General features: G+C 43.5%; 1 protein-coding gene across 13 annotated transcripts in view; it reads right to left on the reverse strand.

Moving 5' to 3' along the window:
- Window positions 1-24,360, reverse strand: part of Ptprt (protein tyrosine phosphatase receptor type T) — a 1,058,455-nt gene that overhangs the window by 251,285 nt on the left and 782,810 nt on the right. For all 13 annotated transcript variants that reach the window (XM_075962946.1, XM_075962941.1, XM_075962945.1 and 10 more), the window contains exons 10-11: window positions 21,108-21,309; window positions 19,692-19,794 (exon numbers count right to left, since the gene is read on the reverse strand). In XM_075962946.1, the coding sequence (XP_075819061.1) occupies window positions 19,692-19,794; window positions 21,108-21,309 (305 nt within the window). The remainder of the gene's footprint in view (window positions 1-19,691; window positions 19,795-21,107; window positions 21,310-24,360) is intronic.

Below are 24,360 nucleotides of genomic sequence, written 5' to 3' on the forward strand. Positions count from 1 at the left end.
CACAACAAACACTTCTTTAGAGGAAATCTGAGTGAAATTATACACAGATGCAAATTAAATGGTCCACAGTTTTCTAGAAAATATAACTAAATGACCTTTTTTTATAAAAGCATTCATTTATTGTTTTGGGAGGTACATACAGATTAGTTAAAATCAAACACACTGAAATGACCAATCTCTATTGGTAGAGAAATAATGTCTGACTAGTTTAATTAGATATTACTGACGACAACATATAACTGTACAGCTCACGATGAGTTAAACAAAAGTTTCCACTACACAAGAGTGTAAGGGTGGTCAGAGAGAGTGTAACACAGTGGTGAAGGCCAGCAAGTGTGCAGACGGGCTATCAAGTTTTACAGCAGCTGCACAGTCTTGGAGAAATTAATTAACCTTCCTGTACTTCAGAGTCTCCCTCCAGCAACTGTAAAATAGGAGATGTGTTCTTTCTGAATGCATATATAAGTATCTCTCTCTCTTTCTCAGTTTGTGCGTGTGTGTGCATGTGTGTACGCACAAGTGTGTATGAGCATCTGAAGTCCCAAGGTTGATATTGCGTCTTCCCCAATTATTTTCCATGTTATATATTAAAAGTTGTCTCCCACTAAACCCAGAGCTCATGATTTGAAATTGAGCTCAGAAACTTCCCTTCTCTCCCTTCCATTTGTTTAACTCTAGCACAAAGCACACTCAGCTCTGACATAGTACCATGTGCCAGAATTTCATGCCTCCTACTTGCAAGGCAAGGGTTTTTTGGTTTTTTCAACTGAAGCATTTCTCCAATCTCCCTCTCAGCTCTTATTTTATAGAGTTATGATAAGAATTAACTGAGGGAGGTGGCATATGTAAATGACTTACCTCCTGGCATTTAGTAAGCTTTAAGTAAATTACATGATGCTATATTAAAAATAGTATACCACTTGGCTCTGAAGTGACCTGCTTTGATGGAATTACAAAATTAGCTATTATGTATGTAGTTATATTTAAAAACCAGGGGAATAACTTCACTGGGAAAGTGGAAGGGAGAGAGATATTAAAGGATTTAGGACAGATGAATTCTCATCTATCAAAGCAGGAGGTAAATAGATAAATATCTATAATCAATAATCTTAAAATGGGACATTGTGTAGTGATATACCAATTCCTGGAAAAAATAAATAAGAACTAAAATGTAGTCACCTATGGGGCATAAAAGGGAGGGTTTGTAAATCATGGGGCAGAGAAGGATTTCACTATTTGATTTTCTAATTATGTGTATGTATTAGCTTGAATTTTTAAATCAAAGAATGAAAAGGTTAACGCAAATGAACAGACTGTCGGTACTTGCATGTAAGAATAGACATGTTGTTCCTTGTTGTTTCATTTTATTCATTTTAGTAATTCTATTCATGGGGATTTTTTCCTACTTAAAGGTAAAATATCAAAGTAAAAACATGAATAAATCCATTATAACTGAGTTATTTATAACAACAAATAACTGGAAATGACCCAAATTTTCAATTATATGGGAATTGTTAAAAATTATGCAAATGCCTGAAACAATGTTATAAGTCAGCCATAAAAATTTATTGTTTCAGATGGCTACGCATTGGCTAATAGTTCCCCCCACGCTGCCACACACACACAGTGTCTGTTGTGTATTTAAACAGGAAAAAGAAGCTTGACAGGGCCAGTATAATTAACATGTCTACATAGTGCTTTTTTATTTAAAAGATTTTTTTAAATTTAACATACCAACAATAGTTTTCTCTTCCTTCCTCCTGCTCCCCTTACTCAACTCCCCATCCATTCCTCAGAAAGGGTATGGCCTCTGTCAACAAAGTCTACCATATCAAGTTGAGGAAGGACAAAGGTCCCCCACCCCGTGTATCTAGACTGAGCAAGGTACCCCTCCATAGGGAATGGGCTCCAAAATGCCAGTTTATGCACTAGGAAAAATTCCTGGTCCCGCCCACAGACTGTCCTAGCTATAGAACTACCACCTATTTTCAGAGGGCCTAGTTCGGTCCTATGCAAGTTCCCCAGCTCTCAGTCCAGAGTCAATGAGCTCCCACTAGCTTGAGTCAGCTGTATCTGTGGTTTTCCCCATCATGATCTTGACCCCTTTGCTCATAAATCCCTCCTCCCTCTCTTTGACTAGACTCCCAGAGCTTGGACCAGTGCTTAGCTGTGGATCTTTGAGTCTGCTTCCAACAGTTACTGGATGAAGGTCTATGATGGCAATTATGAGGGTCGTCAATCTGATTACAGGGGAAGACCAGTTCAGGCACCCTCTTCACTAATCCACACATCTGTGAACAGCTGATTTTTGACAAATAAGTCAAAATTGAACAATGGAAAAAAGAAAGCATCTTCAACAAGTGGTTGGTGTTGGTATAACTGGAAGTAAATATTGACAAGTAGAAGAATGTCAATAAATCCATATCTATTGTCATGCACAAAACTCAAGTCCAAGTGGATCAAAGACCTCAACATAAATCCAGTTACACTAAACCTGATAGAACAGAAAGTAGGAAGTAGCCTTGAATGCATTGGCACAGGAGACTACTTCCTAAATATAATACCAATAACACAGACACTGAAAACAATTAATAAATGGGACCTCCTGAATCTCAGACGCTTCAGTAAGTCAAAGGACACAGTCAGTAACAAAGTGGCAGCCTACAGAATGGGAAAAGAAAATCTTAACCAACTCCACATCTGACAGACAGCTGATCTCCAAAATTTATGAAGAACTCAACAAACCAGACATCAAAATACCAAATAATCCAATAAAAAATGGGATATAGATCTAAACAGAGGATTTTCAACAGAGGAATCTCAAATAGCTAAAATACACTTAAAGAATTGTTCAGCATCTTAATCATCAGGGAAATGCAGCTCAGAACAACTCTGAGATACCATCTTACACCTGCTAGAATAATTAAGATCAAAAACAGTGATGACAGCTTATGCTGGAGATGATGTGGAGTAAGGGGAACACTCCTCCATAAATGTTGGTGGAAGTGCAAACTTGTACAGCTACTTTGGAAATAAGTATGGTTGCTAAGAAAATTGGGAGTCAGTCTACCTCAAGATTCAGCAATACCGCTCTTGGGCATGTACCCAAAGGTGGCACATTCATACCACAAGAACATTTGCTCAACTATGTTCATAGCAGCATTATTATAATAGGCAACTCATGGAAACAGCCTAGATGCCCTCAAAAGAAGAATGGATAAAGAAAATGTGGTACAATTATACAATGGAGTATTGCTCCACCATAAAAAAAAACAATGACATCTTGAAATTTGCAGGCAAAAGTATAGAACTAGAAAAAAAACATTCTGAGTGAGGTAACCCAGACCCAGAAAGACAAACATGGTGTGCACTCACTCATAAGTGGATATTAGACATAAGGAAAAGGATAAGCAGGCTACAATCCACAACCCCTGAGAAGGTAACAAGGGGGACCCTACGAGAGATATGCATGGATGCCCCTGGGAAGGGGACATAGTTAAGGTTTCCTGAGTAAATTGGGAACATGGAGGAGAGAGGTAAAGGGGAGTGGGGAGAAGAACATGAGGGAACAGGATGGTTGAGCTGGGGTTGAGACAGAGAAGGAAAGCAAGGAAACAGGTATGTGATAGAGGGAGCCATTATGGGGTTAGGGAGAAACCTGGTGCCAGCGAAATGCCCAGGAATTCACAAGGATGATCCCAGCTAAGACTTCATAGTGTTTTTTTACACTAAGTTCTCTGCACTTCAGAGTCCCTAAAGAGTGATTCCATGCTACGGGGGTCACTGAGGGTCACATGTGGGGGATTTTTTAACCCCCAAACTTAGAGCTTCTTTTTGAGCTATGTCACTTGTACTTCACATCACTGTTCAGAGAGAATGCATCACCACAGCTGACGCCACTGATAACAAAGATAAGAGGATTTAGGAGCCTTGCCTGTGTATAGTCAGATTTAGTGTTTGCCAAGTCTTTTTCATTCTCGCTGTGGCACATTCTCCAAACCATCAGTAAAGACACTTATGTTAGCAAACTATGTGACAGTACTTGGAAATGCTCACTCCACGTCACACTGGAACCTGTGTGGTCCTATGATCCCCTCAACACCTAAAGACATCAGATGAGGGTCACCTTTTACTACTTCACAGCATGGTTATAAAAGTAAAATAGGATGTCTGGGACATTATCAACACATTCCTATCCAGAGATAGGAGTACCCAAGAGAACTCACCCAAGTATGGCTGAGTAACTACGACTTGGTCCTGAATCTGGATCTCAAATTCCAGTGTACATTATAGAATATTCTGGAAGTCTTACTAAATTACAGATTCACCTTCAAGACTTCTGATTTAGTAGGTCAGTAGGTTTTGGTGAGACTTGAACACTTGCAATGTGTGCGTGTGTGCGTGTATGTGTGTGTGTGTGTGTACATATGTATGTACATGTTCATGGGTATATGTGCATATGTCTGTGCACATTTCTACAGAAGCCAGAGGTCAACACTGGATGTCTTCTGCTATCACTTTTATGTTCTAACCCCCTCTCTCTCCTCTTTCTCCCTCCTTCTATTCATTTCTCTCTCTTCTTTTGAGTCATATTCTTTCACTGAACTGGGAGCTCAGGGGTTCCTCTAGATTGACCGGTCAGCACACTCCATGGACCCTTCTTTCTCTGCCTCTACATCACTGAGGTTACAGGAGTGTGTCGTTACATCTGTCTTTTAATGTTGGTGCTAGGGATCTGAACTGCTTGAAAAACAAGCACTTTACCAGCTGAGCCATCTGCTTGGCCCCCCCTCCACCCAGATTTTGATTTTTAATGAATTCCCAGGTAATACTGAGAATCCCAGACTAAGACAAACTTTCACCAACACCAACAGGAACAAGATGAAAATTAGGAGACAGAAATGTTTCTTACCCTAAGGCTCCTCATTTGCCCTGGTCCCACCAGGTAGAGCTTTGGCATAAGGTTTCTGCCAGTTTAATATCCTTTCCAAGCTCCTTAACAAGGTTTTCCTGGGGTCTAGAGCCTAGCCATACCTCCCGAGTGAACTTCTTGTGCTATGAGCAACGAGAGCTCTTTCCCATCCTCCTGGAGCCTAGGTGCCAATGCAGAGGCCACCCTTTTAGGTTCCAAGAAATTATGCATTCGTTATGGAGGAAATTAACACCTCAAAGCAAACTATAATTAGGAATTCTTCAATTCAGTTTATGCTTTTTCAATTAGGCACTCTATAATTTTAATCATGGGAGCATTAACATGTTTCTGTAATTTATATACCTGTGCTATAATTAAGCCTGGGAAACACATTGCTCCAAACCTGAGTGGAAGTGATTGTTTCCTTTCACACTCAGCTCCACAGGTCCCTGATGGGGAGACAGCGCCAGTTTCAATGGAGCCACTTGTAAGCTGTAGAGGCCAAAGAGAAGTCCCTTGATTTGGGGCATTGTCTTCGAACATCTGGCCCATGTGGATACATAGCATCCCAGTCGTTATGCTCCTTCCACTCCGTCTGTCCTTCCATGCCTTTACAAACATTGCACTACTGGGAACTCTTAGCAATTATCCTTGGGAACCAAATTCAATTAAGCAAGAACAGGGTGTCCTGGCATAGGAGATGTTACCTGTCAGCTGTGGGAAGCAAATGACTTTAAAATGAAGAAACTGAACCATAATCTAACACTTATCCTAGATTGATCGGTACTGAGCCCCCTCCCCCGTATCCATTTCTCTTCCCACTTTCTCTGACTCTCCCACTCATAATCTCAGCTCTGCCTTCTGGCCGCAAAGCAGGGCCCGGATCCCTGCATGCAAGGTAGTTCTCTTGGGATGCTGAGCGGTTCTGCCAATTCAAGGAATTCCAAGGCACGCTCAAAGTTTTGTGCTTATTCAGACGGAACCTCTGAACTTTCTGAAGGTTAAAAACCTTCTTTTCTCCCCTCATCTTCTTGTTCTCCCCACAATAGCAAATTCAGATTTGCTGACTGCAATAAAAGGAAAAAGAACATAATCAAAACTGGCCCGGGGGGACACTGCGTACAGCCTCCAACCCAGCTGAGTGACGCACCCATACTGCCGCAGCATTTTGGCACTCAATATATTTTGTCTGATCTAAGAAAATATAGAACTTTTTATAGAGTGAAAGTTGGAAATGGATTTGTTTCTCCCAGGCTGCTCCAGACATCTACAAAAGAATACAGATTTGTTCAGAGTCTGATGTTCAGTTTTACCCCACATCCATCTTCTACCTACGCCCCAACATCTGCATAGCAGCAATATATTCAGATCCACCATCAGCATGCACCAGCACAACATGAATTATTTCAGACACCAGTCATTGTCATCATCAGAAAATAGGGGTGTGTTTTTAGCCCCCGTGTGGACAGGAATAAAGGAATACACTGGCTGAGATTCTGGATCAGCACTTAACACTGTTGTCTGAATGCTGAAACACACCACCGAAGAGACACGGGACTCTAAAATCTGCACAATTAGCAAGGGTGGTATTCCTGTAGAATACAAAACAACTGCTTCCTACTACAGGCCCAGGAGCAAATATCAGCAACATAGAGAACTTTCTGATTATCTGTACAGGTGCCATAGGCTCCTTGCTCCACCTGGGCCTCCTATTGGCCAAATCCCTAGTTCTCTAGTGTGGAACAGCACGACCAGTGTCACCTGGGAATGTATTCTAATGGCAGATTCCTGGGTCCCGTCTTCTTATCTCTGGACATGCTCTCCAGATAACTGTATGTTTTACAGAAGTCTGAGTCATATGGGAAGTAACCACGTAACAGTATCCCTAGGTAGTTGTTATCCCTGGGGAAGACGGCACAGTGGAATTCTGGAGCTCTAGTTCAGCAGGTCAAGGTCTCAGTAGCAAGTCACCAGAAGCCAGGGCTCATTCTTCTCCAGGTACTTCTTGTTCTATACCTGTATCTAAGTACTCATCATTCTGTTCATCACTCATGGAAGGATCTCTAGATTTTCTCTACTCTCAATACCTGCATCAATGATCTCCTCGAAACCAGGACCTCTTTTCATCAACCCTTGTAGGGTCCAGCACAGCAGAAGATACGATTTTCTACTATGATGGAAATAGTGTTCAACATTGTATCCAAAAGCTACCCATGCACACTGGATACTTTAAATGTGGCTAAGGCAACTAATATTTTATTTCATATATTTAATTTGTTTTTTAAATTGAAAATATCTTTATTACCATAGGAACCAAGGAAGATCCATATAAGCCTATGATAAGCCAATAACTTTTGCAGGAAAGCTTCTTAATGGCCAGCTCACTGATGTCCCATGGGGGATGCTGAATAGTGAGACGAAGCTATACCAGTGAGCTTATGCTTTGTGGACATCAGTGATAGATGCTCAATTAAATATTTTTAATTTTTTTCCTTTACTAAAGGATTGTCAATTTTGTTTAAAGAAGTCACGTTCCTTGACTAAGGAAATAAACACCAATACCAGCAAACCATACATCTCACAAATTCGTTAAGGCTATCATGGCCATGTGCATAGCTCATCCTCCAAGTTATTACTGTTGCCAGATGGCATTTCTGGGTCTTTAAAGGGGACCAATAACACCGAGATAATAAATCCAATTACAACCTCACAGTCTTTCTCTCCACAGGAGTACAAAGGCTGTACCAGAAGTACCTTAGCCTTCCTGTGTTCAGGACACCACACATTCAGGACAGAAAAACAGAGATCCCAATCCCCAAGAAGAGTCCTGGACATCTTCCTTGACGGATTCCCATTCCTTCAGAAACATAAAAGAATTTATGAGCTGGTGGTGTTCAGGGATCTCATGTATTTAACTTAAGTAGCCACATACAGGAAGTGGCTACGGTATTAGATAATTCATATCTAAAGTCATGATCTCGAATCTTTCTTCTCTTATTTGGGCTCTTACTTTCTGTTCTTAAAATCGACACTTTCTTTATATGTTTGTAAGCTTTTACAAATTCTTTCCAGAATCAGTACCTAAGTGGAAACACACTAGCCAAACAGGAAAACCTAAGCAGCTGTAGCCAGGCCAGAAAAGGGTGGGTTGCACGGAAAGGGTTGGGGTAAGCATAAATTCTTTTTCCTAGCCACATAGACTGTAATCTTTATATCTTTATGCTATTCTGGTTTTGTTGGTGGTGGTGGTTTCTTTGTTTGTTTGTTTTTTGAGACAGGGTTTCTCTAAGTAGCTTTGGAGCCTTTGCTGGAAGTAGCTTTGCAGAACAGGCTGGCCTCGAACTCAGAGATCTGCCTCTGCCTCCCGAGTGCTGGAATTAAAGAGGTGTGCCACCACTATCCGGTCCTTTATGCTCTTCTTTTACTGCCTAAAATCCAGGGTTTTCAGAATCATTTCTCTTACTGCTACTGTGAGGAGGCAGCTCTCTGAGCAGCAGCTCCAGGCAGATGAAGCAGACATTGCTTTTGCAAAAGAACAAGGCTCCTTGGATACTATGGTTGCACAAATCCATGTGCTAGCTTAGAAAAACACCAATAGATCATGATATGGAAATGTACGAGATGGAGGTGGACTCAAAGTCTGACCTTCTGGCAGTTGCAGACAGAGAGCCTGTGAGCCACTGGTTATCAGATGCTCAAAAGCTGAGACACACAGTGGTACATACTGTCCTGGGGTCCAGAACAGTACAAGAAGCAGAAGCCAGCAGGAAATAATAGTGGGAGAAAGAGGAGATTGTGAGGAAGGCATCTTGCAGTCATTGCTGCTCTTGCAGAGGTTTCAGGAGCTCTCCTGTTGGGGAGGGTAAGCATCATAGGACTGTATCTACTTAGGCAACCCTTCCACACTTTGTCTAGTCTATTGTTCCGACTTTGGAGACCTTCACCTTGAGTACAGGACCATACATCAATCATATTTGTGTAGTTGGTTCTAGTCATCCGGTATCTTATAACCATGTTATTCTATAGGTTTTTTTTAATTATTATATCCTGCCTTCTTAGCATCTTATTCAAGGACAGTCATTCCCTGTCCTTCTTAAAAATTTTTATTGAGCTGTACATTTTTCTCTGCTCTCCTCCCTGCCTCTCCCTTCCCCTTCAACCCTCTCCCAAGGTCCCCATGCTCCCAATTTACTCAGGAGATATTGTCTTTTTCTACTTCCCATGTAGATTAGATCTATGTATGTCTCTCTTAGTGTCCTCATTGTTGTCTAGGTTCTCTGGGATTGTGATTTGTAGGCTGGTTTTCTTTGATTGATGTTTAAAAACCACTTATGTGTGAGTACATGTGATAATTGTCTTTCTGGGTCTTGGTTCCCTCACTCAAAATGTTTTCTAGCTGCCCTTTTCATCCCATCTCTTCCCTTTACACAGGTTCTTTGATAACAGTGTGGCCTGCCAGCCCTCAGCATCTCTTCTGCATGCACACACATCTACCTTTATACTTTTTACAACATATTTTTCTTATATTTCATTGTGTGTATGTGCCTGTGTGTGTTTGTACAATTTCATGGGGAGTCCAGAAGAGGGTGCTGGATCTGCAGGAGCTGGAGCTACAAGCAGTTGTGAGCTACCCAATGTGGGTGCTATAAACTGAACACTGACCCTCCACAAGGGCAGTGACCCAGTGTGGGTGCTGTGCACAGAACACTGACTCTCCCCAAGGGCAGCGAGAGCTTTTAGCTCTTGGGCTCCTACTGTCGTACTATTTTTAAAGCAAGCTTAGCCCAGATGGTTCAGGTTGAGCACTTTGGTTAACAGCATGATCTTCCTTTTCCTATTGTCCTAGGTAAACTTATGTGTCATTTTTTATTTCCTTTTAATTTTTTAAAAAAATTATATGCATGTGTATCATATGTCTGTGTGGGGGTAGGAGCATATGAGTGCAGGTGCTCATGAACGGCAGAGGTGTCAGCTTTCTCTGGATTTGGAGTTATGATCAGTTACGAGCGGCCTGATATGGGAGCTGGCACTCAAACTCCCGTTCTTTGCATGAACAGTATATACTCACCACTGAGTCATCTTTCTCGCCCTCTTTCTTATTTTCTATTAGAGGTTAAAGTAAAAATGTTGCCCATTTCCTCTGCTGCTACCCCATAATCTCTACTCAACTTTCTTGTTTTACAAAGAAGTTAAAATACGGTCATATTGATCTGGGTTTCTTTCTTCTTCTCCTTCACAAGCCTGTCCTTCTCCACCCTCTGAGCGGTCCTTTGGTAGCATGGCACAGAACTCTGTCTTGCCACTCATCTCTGTGCTCTCCTTGAATGAGGTCACTCTCCCCTCTGTGTCTTTGGATGCCACATAGATGCTGGACTCTCCAAATGCAAACCCCTGTCAGACGCCTCTCCAGCACCACAGACTTGTAGAGTTTAAATAGCCGCTGTGGTAGGAGGTGAACATGACAACCATGCTCTCCTTTCCCGCGTGGCAATAACAGCTCCACTCTCCGTCTCCCCAGATGGCAGACAGTCCAAAATAGAACATTCTCACTCTTCATGTTCCGTCGACTGCTCCATTTAAAACACTCTTCTCCAAACACCTGCTTTTCCTCCTTGGTTTGAGCCTGAGTGATATAATCCCAAATCCCAGCAGCAGGGCTAGTTCTTGGTAAGCTGCATTGCTGGGCTGCAAGTGAGGTTGGAGGTGGGTGGGATGGTTTCTAGAGGGAGTGCTGTAAGGCACCTAGGGTGAGCTGAAGCGAATGCACGCCTGACTAAACTACGGGAGCATCACCGTTCTTCCCTGGTGTTTCCCTGAACAATCTTTCTTTTCTTAAGCAGATAGATGGAGCCTGAGATAGATGGCAGATACAGAGATAATAAGATAGATGAGAGACACAAAAAAGGTTACCATAGGCCGGGCGGTGGTGGTGCACGCCTTTAATCCCAGCACTCGGGAGGCTGAGGCAGGCGGATCTCTGTGAGTTCGAGGCCAGCCTGGTCTACAAGAGCTAGTTCAGGACAGGCTCCAAAGCCACAGAGAAACCCTGTCTCTAAAAATCAAAAAAAAAAAAAGGGTTACCATAGTGAAGCGAATCAGCACATCCACAGCCTCACACACTTTGCCTTTTTGTTTATCTGCTTTTGCAACAAGACTGACTTTATCTGTCTGCCTGTAGCTTTGTACTTGAAGACAGGACTGACCTTTGTCTCCTTGGGAGTGTCCAGGAAGTTCCATATCTCATTAATGAAAGCAGTATGTTCCTTTAGTACCATATTTAGGCTTTGGGAAGAAAACTGTAACAGCACGCATCCTATTATTCTGGAATTATTTTCATTGCTTCTTGTATCTGGCTCCTCATATTCTCTAATCCCATGTGATGCACTCCCAGCATGTTTTGGGCATGGATACCAGCCGGGTTAGTAACTTACAGAGCTAAATCGTCTCGCAGGTTATAGGAATCCTTCTCATCTCCACCACATGCTCCCTGAAAAGTGGGGCACACAGAACTCCTCATAGCTGGGCCCCAGCAAAGGTGACCCAGAGAACTGTGGAGACCGAGCAAACAAACAAGGCTCAGAGAATGATTGCAATTGCTGTTCCGCATCTGTCTCCATGTGAACTGGGACTCGCAACTCCTCAGGCTCCCCCATGCTAATAAATCCTCCAAATTTTCATTTCTTCTTCCTAATTGGATACAATCATATGCTGGTGTCTGAGAATCAGATGATAATGATTCCAATTTCGCTCGCTGCAGTTCCACGGACCAGCAAAGCCCTTCTGTGGTTGTTCTGTGTGCTCCCACTCGGGGCTTTGCCATTATTAAAGGAGTCCTGGAGGAAATTTGGCAATAGTTTGCTTTTCTTCCCAGTAAAGTTTCTTGGCTGGGTCTCTAATTTATACTGTAACTAATCACTGCGCATTTCAGAATGCGCAGTCCTAACTGGATGTTCCTGTCGAGACCCGGGGATTCTCATCAGGGAATAAACATAACTTGCCGTGACCTTTGGAAGGCATTGGCAAGATACATTGACTTCTGCTGTTCAGTCTTGTACATCTGATCCTACAGGCTGGAGCAATGAATGCCATGCCTCCAGAAGCCATAATAACATGCCACAAGTCCTAACTAACCTTGTAGATGCCCCTGAGAAACACCCAGGATAGCTGTGCACTGCCTATTAGGTCCCATCCAGTTCTTGAGTATATTGGGTTCCCAGACCATCTACATTGTTACCAACCTCACCAGAGTGTCTGGACATACACAGCATACAGACATGAGCTTGGAGATAAACTTGCTTGTGACCACCTAGCACTGGGGTGGGGGGCATCAGTTCCTTCAACAGTATGACCAGAAAATCCCTAGAAACCGACAGTCGTCCTAAACCCATGTTAGTTGACTTTCAAAGCTGTGATATATGCATATATAAGCTTCCACTTATCAACAAGCAACTTGAGGCTCACAGAATCAGGTACCTGGTACAGAACTACTACCCAGTGAAGCTGCTGAATAAAGCTGAATCTGATTCTGTCCTACTGTGTTAAACTGGGGAGGCAGATGCTGTCGGAAGAACATATTGTTCTAAGGTATTATCTGGGTTGCAGGATCTAGCTCCTGGACTCAAGGAGCCATAGTCACTGGCACACTCACACAGAAGTCCCTACAGAAGAGTGGGGAAGGCACCCGGCATCACTGGAAGAGATGGGGCATTCTGCATTCATGATGGAGGCAAGACAGTCTGGGATGTGGCAGCTGGCCTGGATGCCGGAAAGGTAACAAATGACACACCCGCATAGTGGCATGAACAGACACCAATGACACAGAGGACCAAATGTGGGCATCTGCTGAATGTCCTTCCCACAGGCCATGACAAAGTCTAAACCCAAAGCAAAGACCTTCCTGCTCCACCCCCTTTTATGCCACCATCTTCTTACCTTGTCTCTGTTCCTGCTCACTGAACTACTTATGGCTCCTAGACACCCTGTGTGTCTTCTCTGCCTTAACTCTTGTTGATTCCTCTCACTCACAAACTTCCTCCTCCACTAAATACTCTTAAGTGGATATCAGCTGTAAAGCAAAGGAAAACTAGACTACAAACCACAGTCCCAGAGAAGCTGGGTAACAAGGAAAACCATAAAAAGGATGCATGAATTGCCCTGGTAAGGGGAAATATATGAGATCTTCTGGGTAAACTGGGAGCGGGGAGAGGTAGAGGGGAGGGAATAGGGGGTGAGAACATGAGGAATCCAGATGGCCAAGTTGGGGGAGGGATGGAGAGGGAGAACAATGAAAGAGATACCTTGACAGAGGGAGCCATTAGGGAGTTAGGGAGAAACCTGGTGCTAGGGAAATTCCCAGGAATCCACAGGATGACCCAGCTAAGACTCCTAGCAAAAGTGGAGAGGGTGCCTGAATTGCTCTTCCCTTGCAATCAGATTAGTGAGCATCCTAACTGTCATCATAGAGATTTTGTCCAGTATGGAAGCAGATGCAGAGGTCTACATCCAAGCACCAGGCAGAGCTCCAGGAGTCCAGTCGAAGAGAGGAAGGAGGAATTATATGAGCAAGGGGGTGGTCAAGATCATGATGGGGAAATCTACAGAGATGGCTGAACCAAGCTTGTAGGAACCCTAGACCTATAGCTGGTGAGTCTGCATGGGACCGAACTAGGCCCTCTGTATGTGGGAGATAGTTGTGTAGCTTGGTCTGTCTGAGGGGCCCCTGGCAGTGGGACCAGGATCTTTCCCTGGTGCATGAGCTAGATATTTGGAGCCCATTCCCTATGGTGGGATGCCTTGCTCAGCCTTGAGGTAGGGGGAGGGGCTTGGTCTTGCCTCAACTTAATGTGCCAGGCTTTGTTGATTTCCCATGGAAGCCCTTACCCCTTCTACAGAGTGGATGGGGGGTGGGCTGGGGAGGGAGATGGGGTGGAGTGGGAGGAGGGGTGGGAGGGGGAACTGTGGTTGGTATGTAAAATGAATTTAATTTTTTTAAAAAAAACCTTCATTCTATAGATCTCAATTAGGCAGCACTACCTCCAGGAAGTCCTCCAGCTTCCACACCCATGAGGCTCATGCTGGATGCCTATGCACTTAACTTAGTTGTCATGGAAACCCCTAGCCCCCCCCCCCACACCCTCATCATCACTTGTATCTTTTCCACACTTGTTTGCCCTCATACACCTGTAATATCCCAAATCAGAGGTATCACTATGTCCTCAGAAGAAGACAGATGAATGGTTGATAACATGCTTAAAAAGCTTGGTATCATTATCCACCAGGGAAATACAAGTCAACACGACAGGGAGGTATCATTTCACTCTATTTAAAAAGGTTGTTACCAAAATCAAATGAAAAATAATGCTAGCATGGATGTGAAGTAAAAGAAACTCCTAGGGGGAAAAAGCCAGCTTCAGTCTATGATCCAGCTACCCCACGACAGGATCCATTGCCAGTGGGAATGACACGGAATTAGCCTAGATGCCCACGAGCCGACGAGTGGATGAAGAAAATGCAGTATATCCACCCAACAGAGAACTAGTCAGCCATAAATAAAGATGGAATCCCATCATCTGCAGCAAAATGAATAAATCCAGAGAAATTTGTGCCAAACAAAATAAGCCAAACACAAAAATCCATAGAACAAATGCTGTCTCTCTCTTTTCTAGACACCAAGTTTGTGTGAATGCAGAACAATGGTAGCTAGAGTTTGGAAGTCCATACAAAGGGTAGATAAAGGAAGGTTGGCTTTTTTCAGTGTGTACTACCCCTGTGTTGAAATATCACACTGATCAAAAGTGACCACCATAAAATAAGTCAGTTCCTCTGTTATGGCAGGAATGTGTCAAGTGCTTGACAGTCATGTGAGGTCAGTGGAGATCCTACCAGAGAGCTCACAAAGAAGGGAATTTTTATTGTTAGAGAAAGATCTATCTTATAACAATCTGTTATGGGATAGAAGGTAGCTGAAGAAAATTCACACAGCCTTAACATCTGGAATTGACAAGGTTGGCGTGACATATTTGCTGAATTTAATAAACACATACTTTAACAACTACTTGTTGGGCTTTCTTTTCCCTTTATGTTTTGTCTGTTTGCACCAACTATGGGCTTGGCATTATCCCATGTGAAGAAGACCCAATAGTGCTAAGCCTTCAAGTCTTTTGGGGCCAAAACAAAGGAATCCAGAACAATAAAATAACAAACAAAAATTCAAAACAAAGAAAGCTTATAAATTCATGCATAACATAGTTAAATGAGCAAGGAAGAACCACTAAGGAACCACATGGATCACTGCTGAGTAAAACCTGATAAAGGGACAGAGTGAATTTAAATGAAACTAGGAATAAGGTTAAGGGCAGATGCTGACAGGCCTTGAATTTCATGCTAAGAAGCTTCAACTTAATGCAATAGAAAACTAGTGACCCATTTAAGAATTTTAAGCAGGGAAGCTAACTTGATCCAATTTGTGCTTCCCAGGGATCACGCCAGCAGTGTGGTGGGGGATGGACCTGAGAGAGATGCTCTTGACAAACATATCAGCAAGGGCATGCTTGCTGACCAGGACCACTGGGCTAGAGAAGCAGTGTCTCCATCCGGGGCTGATCTGCAAATCAAGGGACAATGCAGGTGACAAAATGGACAAGAGAGGTGAGATGGGAAAGGATACTTGCAAGAAGTCTGCTGTAGCGGGGAGTGTCTCCCACAGATTTTGTTACAGAGCCCCGCTTCTCACTGCAGGAACTGCATTATGGGTGATTAATTCATGGCCAAGTTACTTTCTTATGAAGGTTACCACAGATACATCAGCATGACAGGTGGGGCGTGGGGGAAGAAGGCTCAGCGTGTTCGAGTCAGAGCTGAATATTAGATTCTAGTCACCATTTGATTGATCTTTTAAGCAATTCTGGGATTCTGTCACTTAAAAACCAATAAATCTTTGAAGGCCCGAGGAGAGCAATACAAAAGCAATAAATCTCCATTGTGGAGTATTAGAAAAATAGGCCAAGCTGCCTAGGTGGTTTGGCTGGAGGGTGAGGTTACAGGAACCTCATGCAGTAGGCTCCTCAGTGTTCCCCTCCTCACTCTGAATTCTCAGCCCTACTAGGAGTCAAACTTGGGAGGCTTCCAAAGAGTGGGAGGCTGGAATTTGGCTCTGTCAGCGGTTAAGCACTGTGGGTTAGAGGAAGAAAAGACTGCTCAGAGACCTGGGGGCCAAGGCTTAGGTATGAATCTGAGAATCAAATACTTAAATACACAGAAGGACCAGGCTGGGCCCATACATTCCAGAGTTAGAGGATCCTCCCTCCCAAAAATGTCACCCACCAGCTGGCAAAATGTCTGACTATACAGCATCCTCTCAAAAGTCCTACCAGATTCCCTGGACACAGTAGAGGTGGAAGACAGAACAAGTGGGGCCGCAGTAAACTCAGAGCCTGTCCTATGATCAACTAGCTGATAGTCAACACAAGTTGTCAAGCCGATAGGATCTAGAATGAGCAGACAACAATTCTCTGCCTCTGTGAGGGGGTTTCTATAAGGATTAATTGAGGTGTAAAGACCTATCCTCAATGTGGGCAGCCGGTTCCACAGGGTGTGGTCTTAGGTTGAGTGAAGAGGAGAAAGGGAAATGGGTAACAAAATCACTCACAGCTTCCTGCCTGAGAATACAATGTAACCCCGGTCAGCCTCCTGTAGCCATGACTTTCCTGCCATGTCAGACCATACCCTGGAACTGTGACCCCAAGTAAACTCCTCCTCCTTTGAATTGTTTTGGTGTTGTGTCACAGCCGTGATAAGATGAGCTAAACAACTGGTTTTCCCTGCCAGGATCTGGAACCTCTCATTTAACATCGCAGACGTCAATTCCTCTCTGAAATAGGGATACTATTTCTCAACTAATTCATTCACAAGAATACTTAGAGCCAGACCATGCAACAGAAGTAAAAATGTTATCAATAGTAGTGTTTTTATATATTTATATTTGTTGATTTGGGGGGGGTGTAAGTTTAAGGACAACTTGCATACATCAGGTCTTTTCATCCACCAAGTGGGTCCCAGGAATTGAATTCATAGCATTGGGTTTGGTGGCAAGCACTTTTACCTGCTGAGCCATCTTGCCAGACCGAATTATTTTCTTAAACATGGTTAATTTTAAACTGACATATAATATCTGTATTTACTGAGCACAAGTAATAACTCGATACCTGAAAATACCATATATAATGAGTGATTTAGGATAACTGGGCTCCTGAAACATCATTTCTGTGTTGGGAACACTTACCTTTTTCTATCTATGTAGAACATGTTACAAGCTGCTGCCTGCTACATTTACCATCCCATGCTCTCAGGTAGTAGGACACCTTCTCTACTTTAAAATATAATTCAAGGCATCTCTGACCAGATGCCTGAAGCAAGCCCTTGGGTCTCCGAAGATCCAGGTCACTTTTCCGACCTGCTCCCGATTCCCGGTGTGCAGAGCAGCTCAGTGCCAGCCTGCCCACACGAGCTCACCTCTCCATCATGCCCACAGTTCCTCTCGGTCTAGAAAGTCGGCTCACCCCAACCATCTACTTGTTTGCTGACTTCATTTGTCTATCTCTTTGCTTGTTGTCTCACCTCCCAATCTGTTCTTTGACACACCTGCGAGATGATGAGCCTCTCTCAGGAAGGCAGAGTGAGCCTTTCTTGCTTCTTGCTATACCCAGATTGCTTAGCTCACCTCCTGGTCCATAGCAAATGTTCAATAAATATTGCTGTGTCCAGCTGCCTCCAAGATGCACACCCTCATGACCAGGCTCGTGCCCGGGTAAGAATAGAGTTACTGCAACGGAACTATATAGCAGTGCTTCTGCTCTCACGGCAGTTGTCCTGAAAGGCCCCCTCTTTGTCGTTGCTTAGTCTCCTCCCCTTGGCAAATGCCCAGGCTCTGGTCTGAAAATAATTCCAGAGACAGAGGGTACACCCACTCTCAGTGAACCGGGGCCTTGGGAAGGAAGGCAGCCAGAGATTTCTAGACACTAACCATTTCCCCTTTGAGCAGTGACATTTCCCTTAATTTTTTAAGATGGAAATGTCAGCACACTATGTCATGCATACCATCCTCCTAGCAAGATGGCGTGGTTCAGTAAAATAAATGTGGTGCGAGGGTCAGAACCGGGCTTCCATCTTATCTTGCCTGGCCCGCTGGTTTCATGGTCTAAGTCATCTCATTAGCTTCTGTTTGTCTGTTTCCATATCTTCAAACTGGGCTGTGTGGGGGAGGGGGAAGCTTTACAGGACCTTTACTTCGTTTCTGCATCTCAGCTTCCTCCTCTGGAAAGGAAGACACCATCTCACAGTATATATGGAAAATTAAATGAGGATGCTGTATCAGAGAGGCTGGAGAAAAAGCAGGGAATGAGTACCTTGGCTTGAAATGCCAGCATCTTCTTTGGATTATCAGAAGAAGGACAGTTCTGACATCCTATAGTAAGAGGTCCATGAGCATCACCCCAACCTGCTGCAGGGCTGTACCCCCTGAGCCCAGTAAAAAGGGCCATCACCCAGCTTCAAATCAGGCAAGAACTTCTGCATTTTTGTTGGTTCGTTCTGTTGGTCCCACCACTATAATTTCTGGATAGAGTTGAATGAGGGTTGAAAATGAAGACCAGGGCTATGTATCTCAAGAGCCTCCTTCTAGGCTGGTCTCCCAGCCCCCAGAGAAAACAAGGTGATGCTGCTAAAAGTGAATCTTTGCCATATCCCCCAAGGTCCTCAAATCAGTCCAAGCCTCTCAGACCCACCGATTCCTTTCCATCTCTCCCTCTGCCCCTGCTCCTTAGGTTAAAGCAAACTTAACTAGGCATGGCTGTTTCCTTTTTAATAAGCCATCCTGGTTCATACTGGACACTTGTAAGAAGTCAAACCTTATACAACCAAGTGTCACCTTCTTTGAGAGTTTTAAGACTGCATGGCATTATACCTATGCCATGTATCTGTTTCTTTAACTACAGATCGGCTTCTTTTGAACATAACACCAGTTGATACCACAGTCCAAGCACTTAAACTAATGAAGACATGTGCTCAGTGAATCAATGTCTCCAGTCCTCACATCCCAATCATTGTGTATAAGAATCTGGTACGTGCTTGGTGGACCGAACTGAGCCAATCTGGAAGTTCTGCCTAACATTCTACTCATTTCAATGGACTGAGGTTCTGAGACACGGAGTTCTGAGCAAACCAGCGGTCAATATTGTTGCCTTGTGCAAAGGGGATATTGTTGAAAATAAATGCCAGCCTATCCTGATAGTTAGGAACTTTCACAAGTCAACAAGTTAATGAGATGTTCTTGGGTCCCAACAAATTCTCATTAAAATAATTAGTACGATCCTGAAGGCATAGCCCCGTGGGACTTTTAACACCTCATATCTCTGGACTGAACCAGCCCCTGGTCTCATATTTGAACTATGTGAGCAGATTATCTGGAGAACATATCTATCTGCCTGTTTTGGCAGTGATATGGGTGTCTTGCAAAGATTCCTGTATCTAGGTTTTCCACCCACAATTACCCTTACCACTTCAGGTCCCTACCAGGGTGTTCACTCTGAATGGATGCTCACTCTGGGGAAAGAAGACACTGGCTCAGCGTCTGCCTCTGAATTGGGCTTAGAGTTGCTGACCAATCTTCCTTGTGGAAAATCTGGCTTCTGGCTTATCTCATCCAGGAACACTGCCAGTCATGTGATTCACCTGGAGATGCATGAGGCATAGCAGAAGAAAGCCACAAAGGATAGCTCCTCACCTGACAGGGGCTCCCCGAGACTGGGCAGGTTTGAGCATCACTGTGATGGTCGTTTCTGTTTCATTAAGTGGTGTATCTGCATCATATTCAGGCATCGACGGAGCTGGGCAAGAGAGAGAAATTGGACTTGAGGACTTCATATACCAAATGCCTCTCAACATGCCCCCTTGAGCTCAGCCTGGCTGAACAGAGGTAGAGGGTGAGAACCCTTTGGGATCAGAGGCCTTTGGCATGGGGGACCTTGACATCCCACCTGCAGCTTCTCTCCAGATGCAACAGTCTGAAGGGGTGTTAGGCATGAGCATCATCAAAAAGCACCTCTCCCATGCAGGAAAAAGGAATGCACAGGATATATGAGTACTTAATAAAGATGCAAAAACAGAGTCAACCTCCTTAAACAAATTTAGATGCAAATTAAAGCAAAGATGGATTTGTTCCATTTTTTCTAAGACCCTCTCCCCCCACAGGAGTGTGACTAAATCTAATTCTTTGAAAGGGTAATTTAGCCATTTGTATTATGAGCTATTAAAACCCACATCTCTTTTAATGCTTTTTTTTCAATTTCTGAATTTAATCCTGAAGTTATAATCCCAATCAATGATTTAAACTTTATTTTGTAACATGTTTATTGAAGCGCTATTTTATAAAAATGTAAAAACACCAAATATATTCAACCACAAGGGACTGTTTAATTAAATTACGTCCATCCAGTTGACAGACATTATAATGAAAGCTACACAGCAGTGTGGGAAATACTTATGGGATGAGGATAAGTGGAAACATTAAGCTACAAAAAAACCATGGCTTCTGTAAAACCACATGCAAAATACATATGCATGCAGATCAGACTGAATAGATATTCCAAAATATAGAAGCTGTAAATAAGCATTCTGCAGCAGTTCTTTCTGTTCTAATGCTCTCAGGCGGTGTGGTGCACCCTACAGGTAGAGACAGTTTGCAATCTTGGGCTAGCACAGCTTACTCATCCATCCATCCATCCATCCATTCTTCCATCTGGTATTTCATGAGAGGCAGTGCTGTGGTTGTCTTATACCAGAAAGTATTCTATTTGGAAAACAAATTTATAAACCATTTTATGTGCCCTCACACACACATTCTCTCTCACATACACATACATTCTCTCTCTCTCTCTCTCTCTCTCTCTCTCTCTCTCTCTCTCTTTCTCCCTCTCCCTCTCCCTCTCTCTCTCTCTCCTTCCACCCCAGGGCATGTTACTCCGTGAACTTCAGAAAGTTTACCAAATGGACTTTCTTCGGCCCAATAGGGACATCGTTGTCTAAATTGTTCAATTGTCACATGTGATGGTCTATTCTGTCTCTTTTTACTCCAGGAAATTATAAAGGCTGCAGGAGACAGGAGTATAACCCACCCCATTTCTCTTTCTAAAAGAGATACCTGAGATCTTGGTGGCAATCCGAGTGGTGACAGGGGGTCCAAAGCCCTTGGCTGTGCTGGCCTTGATGGTGAAGGAGTAGGTGGTTCCTGGGTACAGACCCACAAAGAGGTGGTGGGTTTCATTCCGGAGTTTGAACACTTTTCCCCTCTGGCTGGACAGGTCGGCGTTTGGATCCAGTGAGCCAACAGCCTTGTAGTTAATCTGTGTGACAAAGTGAAAAGCAAGCCTTTAAATGCTGTACTCGGTAACCAAGGCACTGGAGAGGGACAGCAGAGGCAGGGAGGAGAAGGGAGGCAAGTTAGGCCCCATGTTACAGAGATACTTGGTACAGTACAGCCCTAGGGTTTCTACTGACAAACCCATGGAACAGTCATGTCTAACACAACCAGAGTGTGCCATTACATTTTCTATATCCCCCCAGCTTCCAGAGTTTAGAAAGGGGGCAGTTGTGGGAGAATACCCAAAGGAAAGGGAGACAGTAGCACATAGGTAAAATGTGGGTGGGTTGGGAGGTTACTGGAGGTGGGAAGGTTTAATCAGCATGAGGGATAGAAGATGGGGAGATGGGAGAATAGAAAGGGTTAGCCAAAATGAAGGGGATATGAAAAGCCACCTAGAAACTTGCTTTCTTTGTTACCATGCAATCCAATTTAAAAGACATACAAGAATTATTTGACAGATGCCTCCCATGGATAGATAATGTCAAGCCTAGAAGCAATGGGCCACTAAACAAACTTTTCAGCTTCAGGTGTGGGATGTTGATTTGGGAAGCTCTGTTCCTGAAGGTACCACACTTGAATGCAAATACACACAAAGCAAACAACCATTTAGTTGGAGCCTCCTCCTGTTGTCTACTGTTCATGGTAGTGTCAAACAGTGCTACCCGGGGTGCTGCAGGGAGTAAAGAAAGGCACTAGTGGTTTTACCCAGCTGTGAACTCTATGAACTCCATGGCCAACATGTCGGGTAAGATATGCTCACTGGTACAATAATGGTATGGATGATATACGAGTAACCAACAACTCTCTGCTTGAATTTTAGGCCCACTCCATGAGAGGTAATCCATCCCTGGTTCTTCACACCCAGTCAAGTAATTGTGACTGAGGAGGTCTTAGGCACCAGTAGAGAAGCCTACTACACTGTAGCTTAGTTAAACAAGCATAACATTAAGATACTTTTTTGCCTAAATTAGAGAAGCCTATCTATGCAGTGAATATAACCAAAGACAGAATTTGTGGCTGGACAGGGTGCTGAGAATAAATGGTGGTTGAAGGCTTAGCCCTAAACAAGGTATTCACACCACATCCTAAGAAGGTTATCACAGAGATCATTACAGAAGAATGCTAGAGCTCAAAGATAAAAAAGAAAGGCCGCAGAATACATTCTTTTAAGCATGACACTGCCATAGAAATCATGAATTCATATCTGTTGTCAATACTGGCACCGGGCCTACAAAAGAATAACCCAGCCAACAGTTAGCTATGGACTAGGGAGGAGCACATTGGGCCTTACTACTTACTGCTGAAATACTGTCAGTTAACAGACCAGGTGAGGGGAAGGCAGAGTTTCTAGTGGTGAACCCACTCGTGAATCTACCAGGCTCAGATAAGTGCTCTGAACCCAAGATTACACAGATGGTCCAGTTGCATTAAGAAATACTTTGCTAAGGGCTAGCTAGATGACTCAGCAGGCAACAGTGCTAGTTGCCCAAACCAAGTCTGATGCCTGCAATCCACATGAAGAGTGGATGTGGAGATGGGCATCTATATTCCGGTGTTCTCATGGCAACCTGGGAAGCAGAGGCAGGAGGCTTACCAGCCAGTTAGCCAGGAGTATGTCGTGCAGCAGCAAAACAAGAGCCCCTTCCTTAACTAGGTCAGAAAACAGAACAACTCTCCAAAGTTGTCTCCTGACCTTCACATGTGCAGTACACACACACACACACTCACACACACACACACACACACACACACACACACACACACACACACACGCATTTAAATTAAAAAACTTTTTCATGCTTCTAGAACAGTCAAACCAGGACAAAGAGGAGGCATGTATTCTTTATTAAGAAAGTGAACAGTTTCTTATCCCTGGCATAGGAAGCAACCGTGTTGGAGATAGAGTGATTTCTTGGATGAGGCAGTTGTGACGTAGCAATCGTGCCATGTGTTTAATGAGAGGGGCTAGTCTTGACTAGGCTCAGGGTGAGCCCAGGGAGAGAAACTCCAAGTGTTGATAGCCTGGGTTTTCAGAAGCAGAGTCTACACATGCACATCCATCCACAGGTGGCTCCAGCTTTAGGATGCTCTGATGGGACCATCTTTCCATCCCAAGCTCAGAAGCTTGTAGGGCCCCAACTCTGCATGCTTTTCTGGTTGGGGCACTCTCGGTGACTGCATTAATTCCCTAGGTCCAATGATAAATCTGGGGATTTAGCTGTACTTACTCTATGTTCTGATCTTCACATGTATGCCATGGCACACATGCATGCATGTGCACACAAGCACACACAAATAAAATAATTAATTCAAATGAAGTTTTATTTACAATATATTTTGTATATGTTTTGTTTACAATATATTGTAAATATATACATATTATTTACAATATACATTGCAAATATGTATTTTATTATTTACAATATTTTTATATAATTTATGTGATACATATCTACATATGGTATGCAGAATAATATTGTATATAAATATTATGTATATATGTGTGTGTGTTTGTGTCTTGCTTTCTGTTTCCTGTCCCTGTCTTTTCTTGTTGTTTAAAACTGGTGCTTCTTACATTTCCCAATCACTTGCTGAGCATCAAATCATCGGCTTAGAGCCCGCATCTGAGCAATACTGAACCAAGATGCAATGCTCAGTCCTTACTTAGGAGAGAAAAGATCTGAACCTGAAGGTGGAATGGAGTCACAGCTGAGGGAAAAGCTCTGCACGGTCCAGGCAGAGACAATAGGCTGGGAAAGGGCCTGCAGTGGGGAAAGGCTCACACAGAGAGAAGCCCAGGGTGAGTCCAGTGCAGAGGGCAAGTGAAGAAAAGTGTACAACTGGACTCCCGTTTCCTAGCAACAGAAGAGGGAGATACTCAGAGGCGTGCCTGAGGCCAGGGACTCTGGTGCACCAGTGGAAAGGAGATGCCTTTGTATTTTCCTAAAAATCGGTCCTAGTGACCCTGCCTTGGGCTGGCGGCAATGCCTCTGATACACAGACACTCGGAGTGAAAGCTCATGCCTTATTT

The sequence above is a fragment of the Microtus pennsylvanicus genome, chromosome 2 (assembly GCF_037038515.1).
Source record: "Microtus pennsylvanicus isolate mMicPen1 chromosome 2, mMicPen1.hap1, whole genome shotgun sequence".
Lineage (NCBI taxonomy): Eukaryota > Metazoa > Chordata > Mammalia > Rodentia > Cricetidae > Microtus > Microtus pennsylvanicus.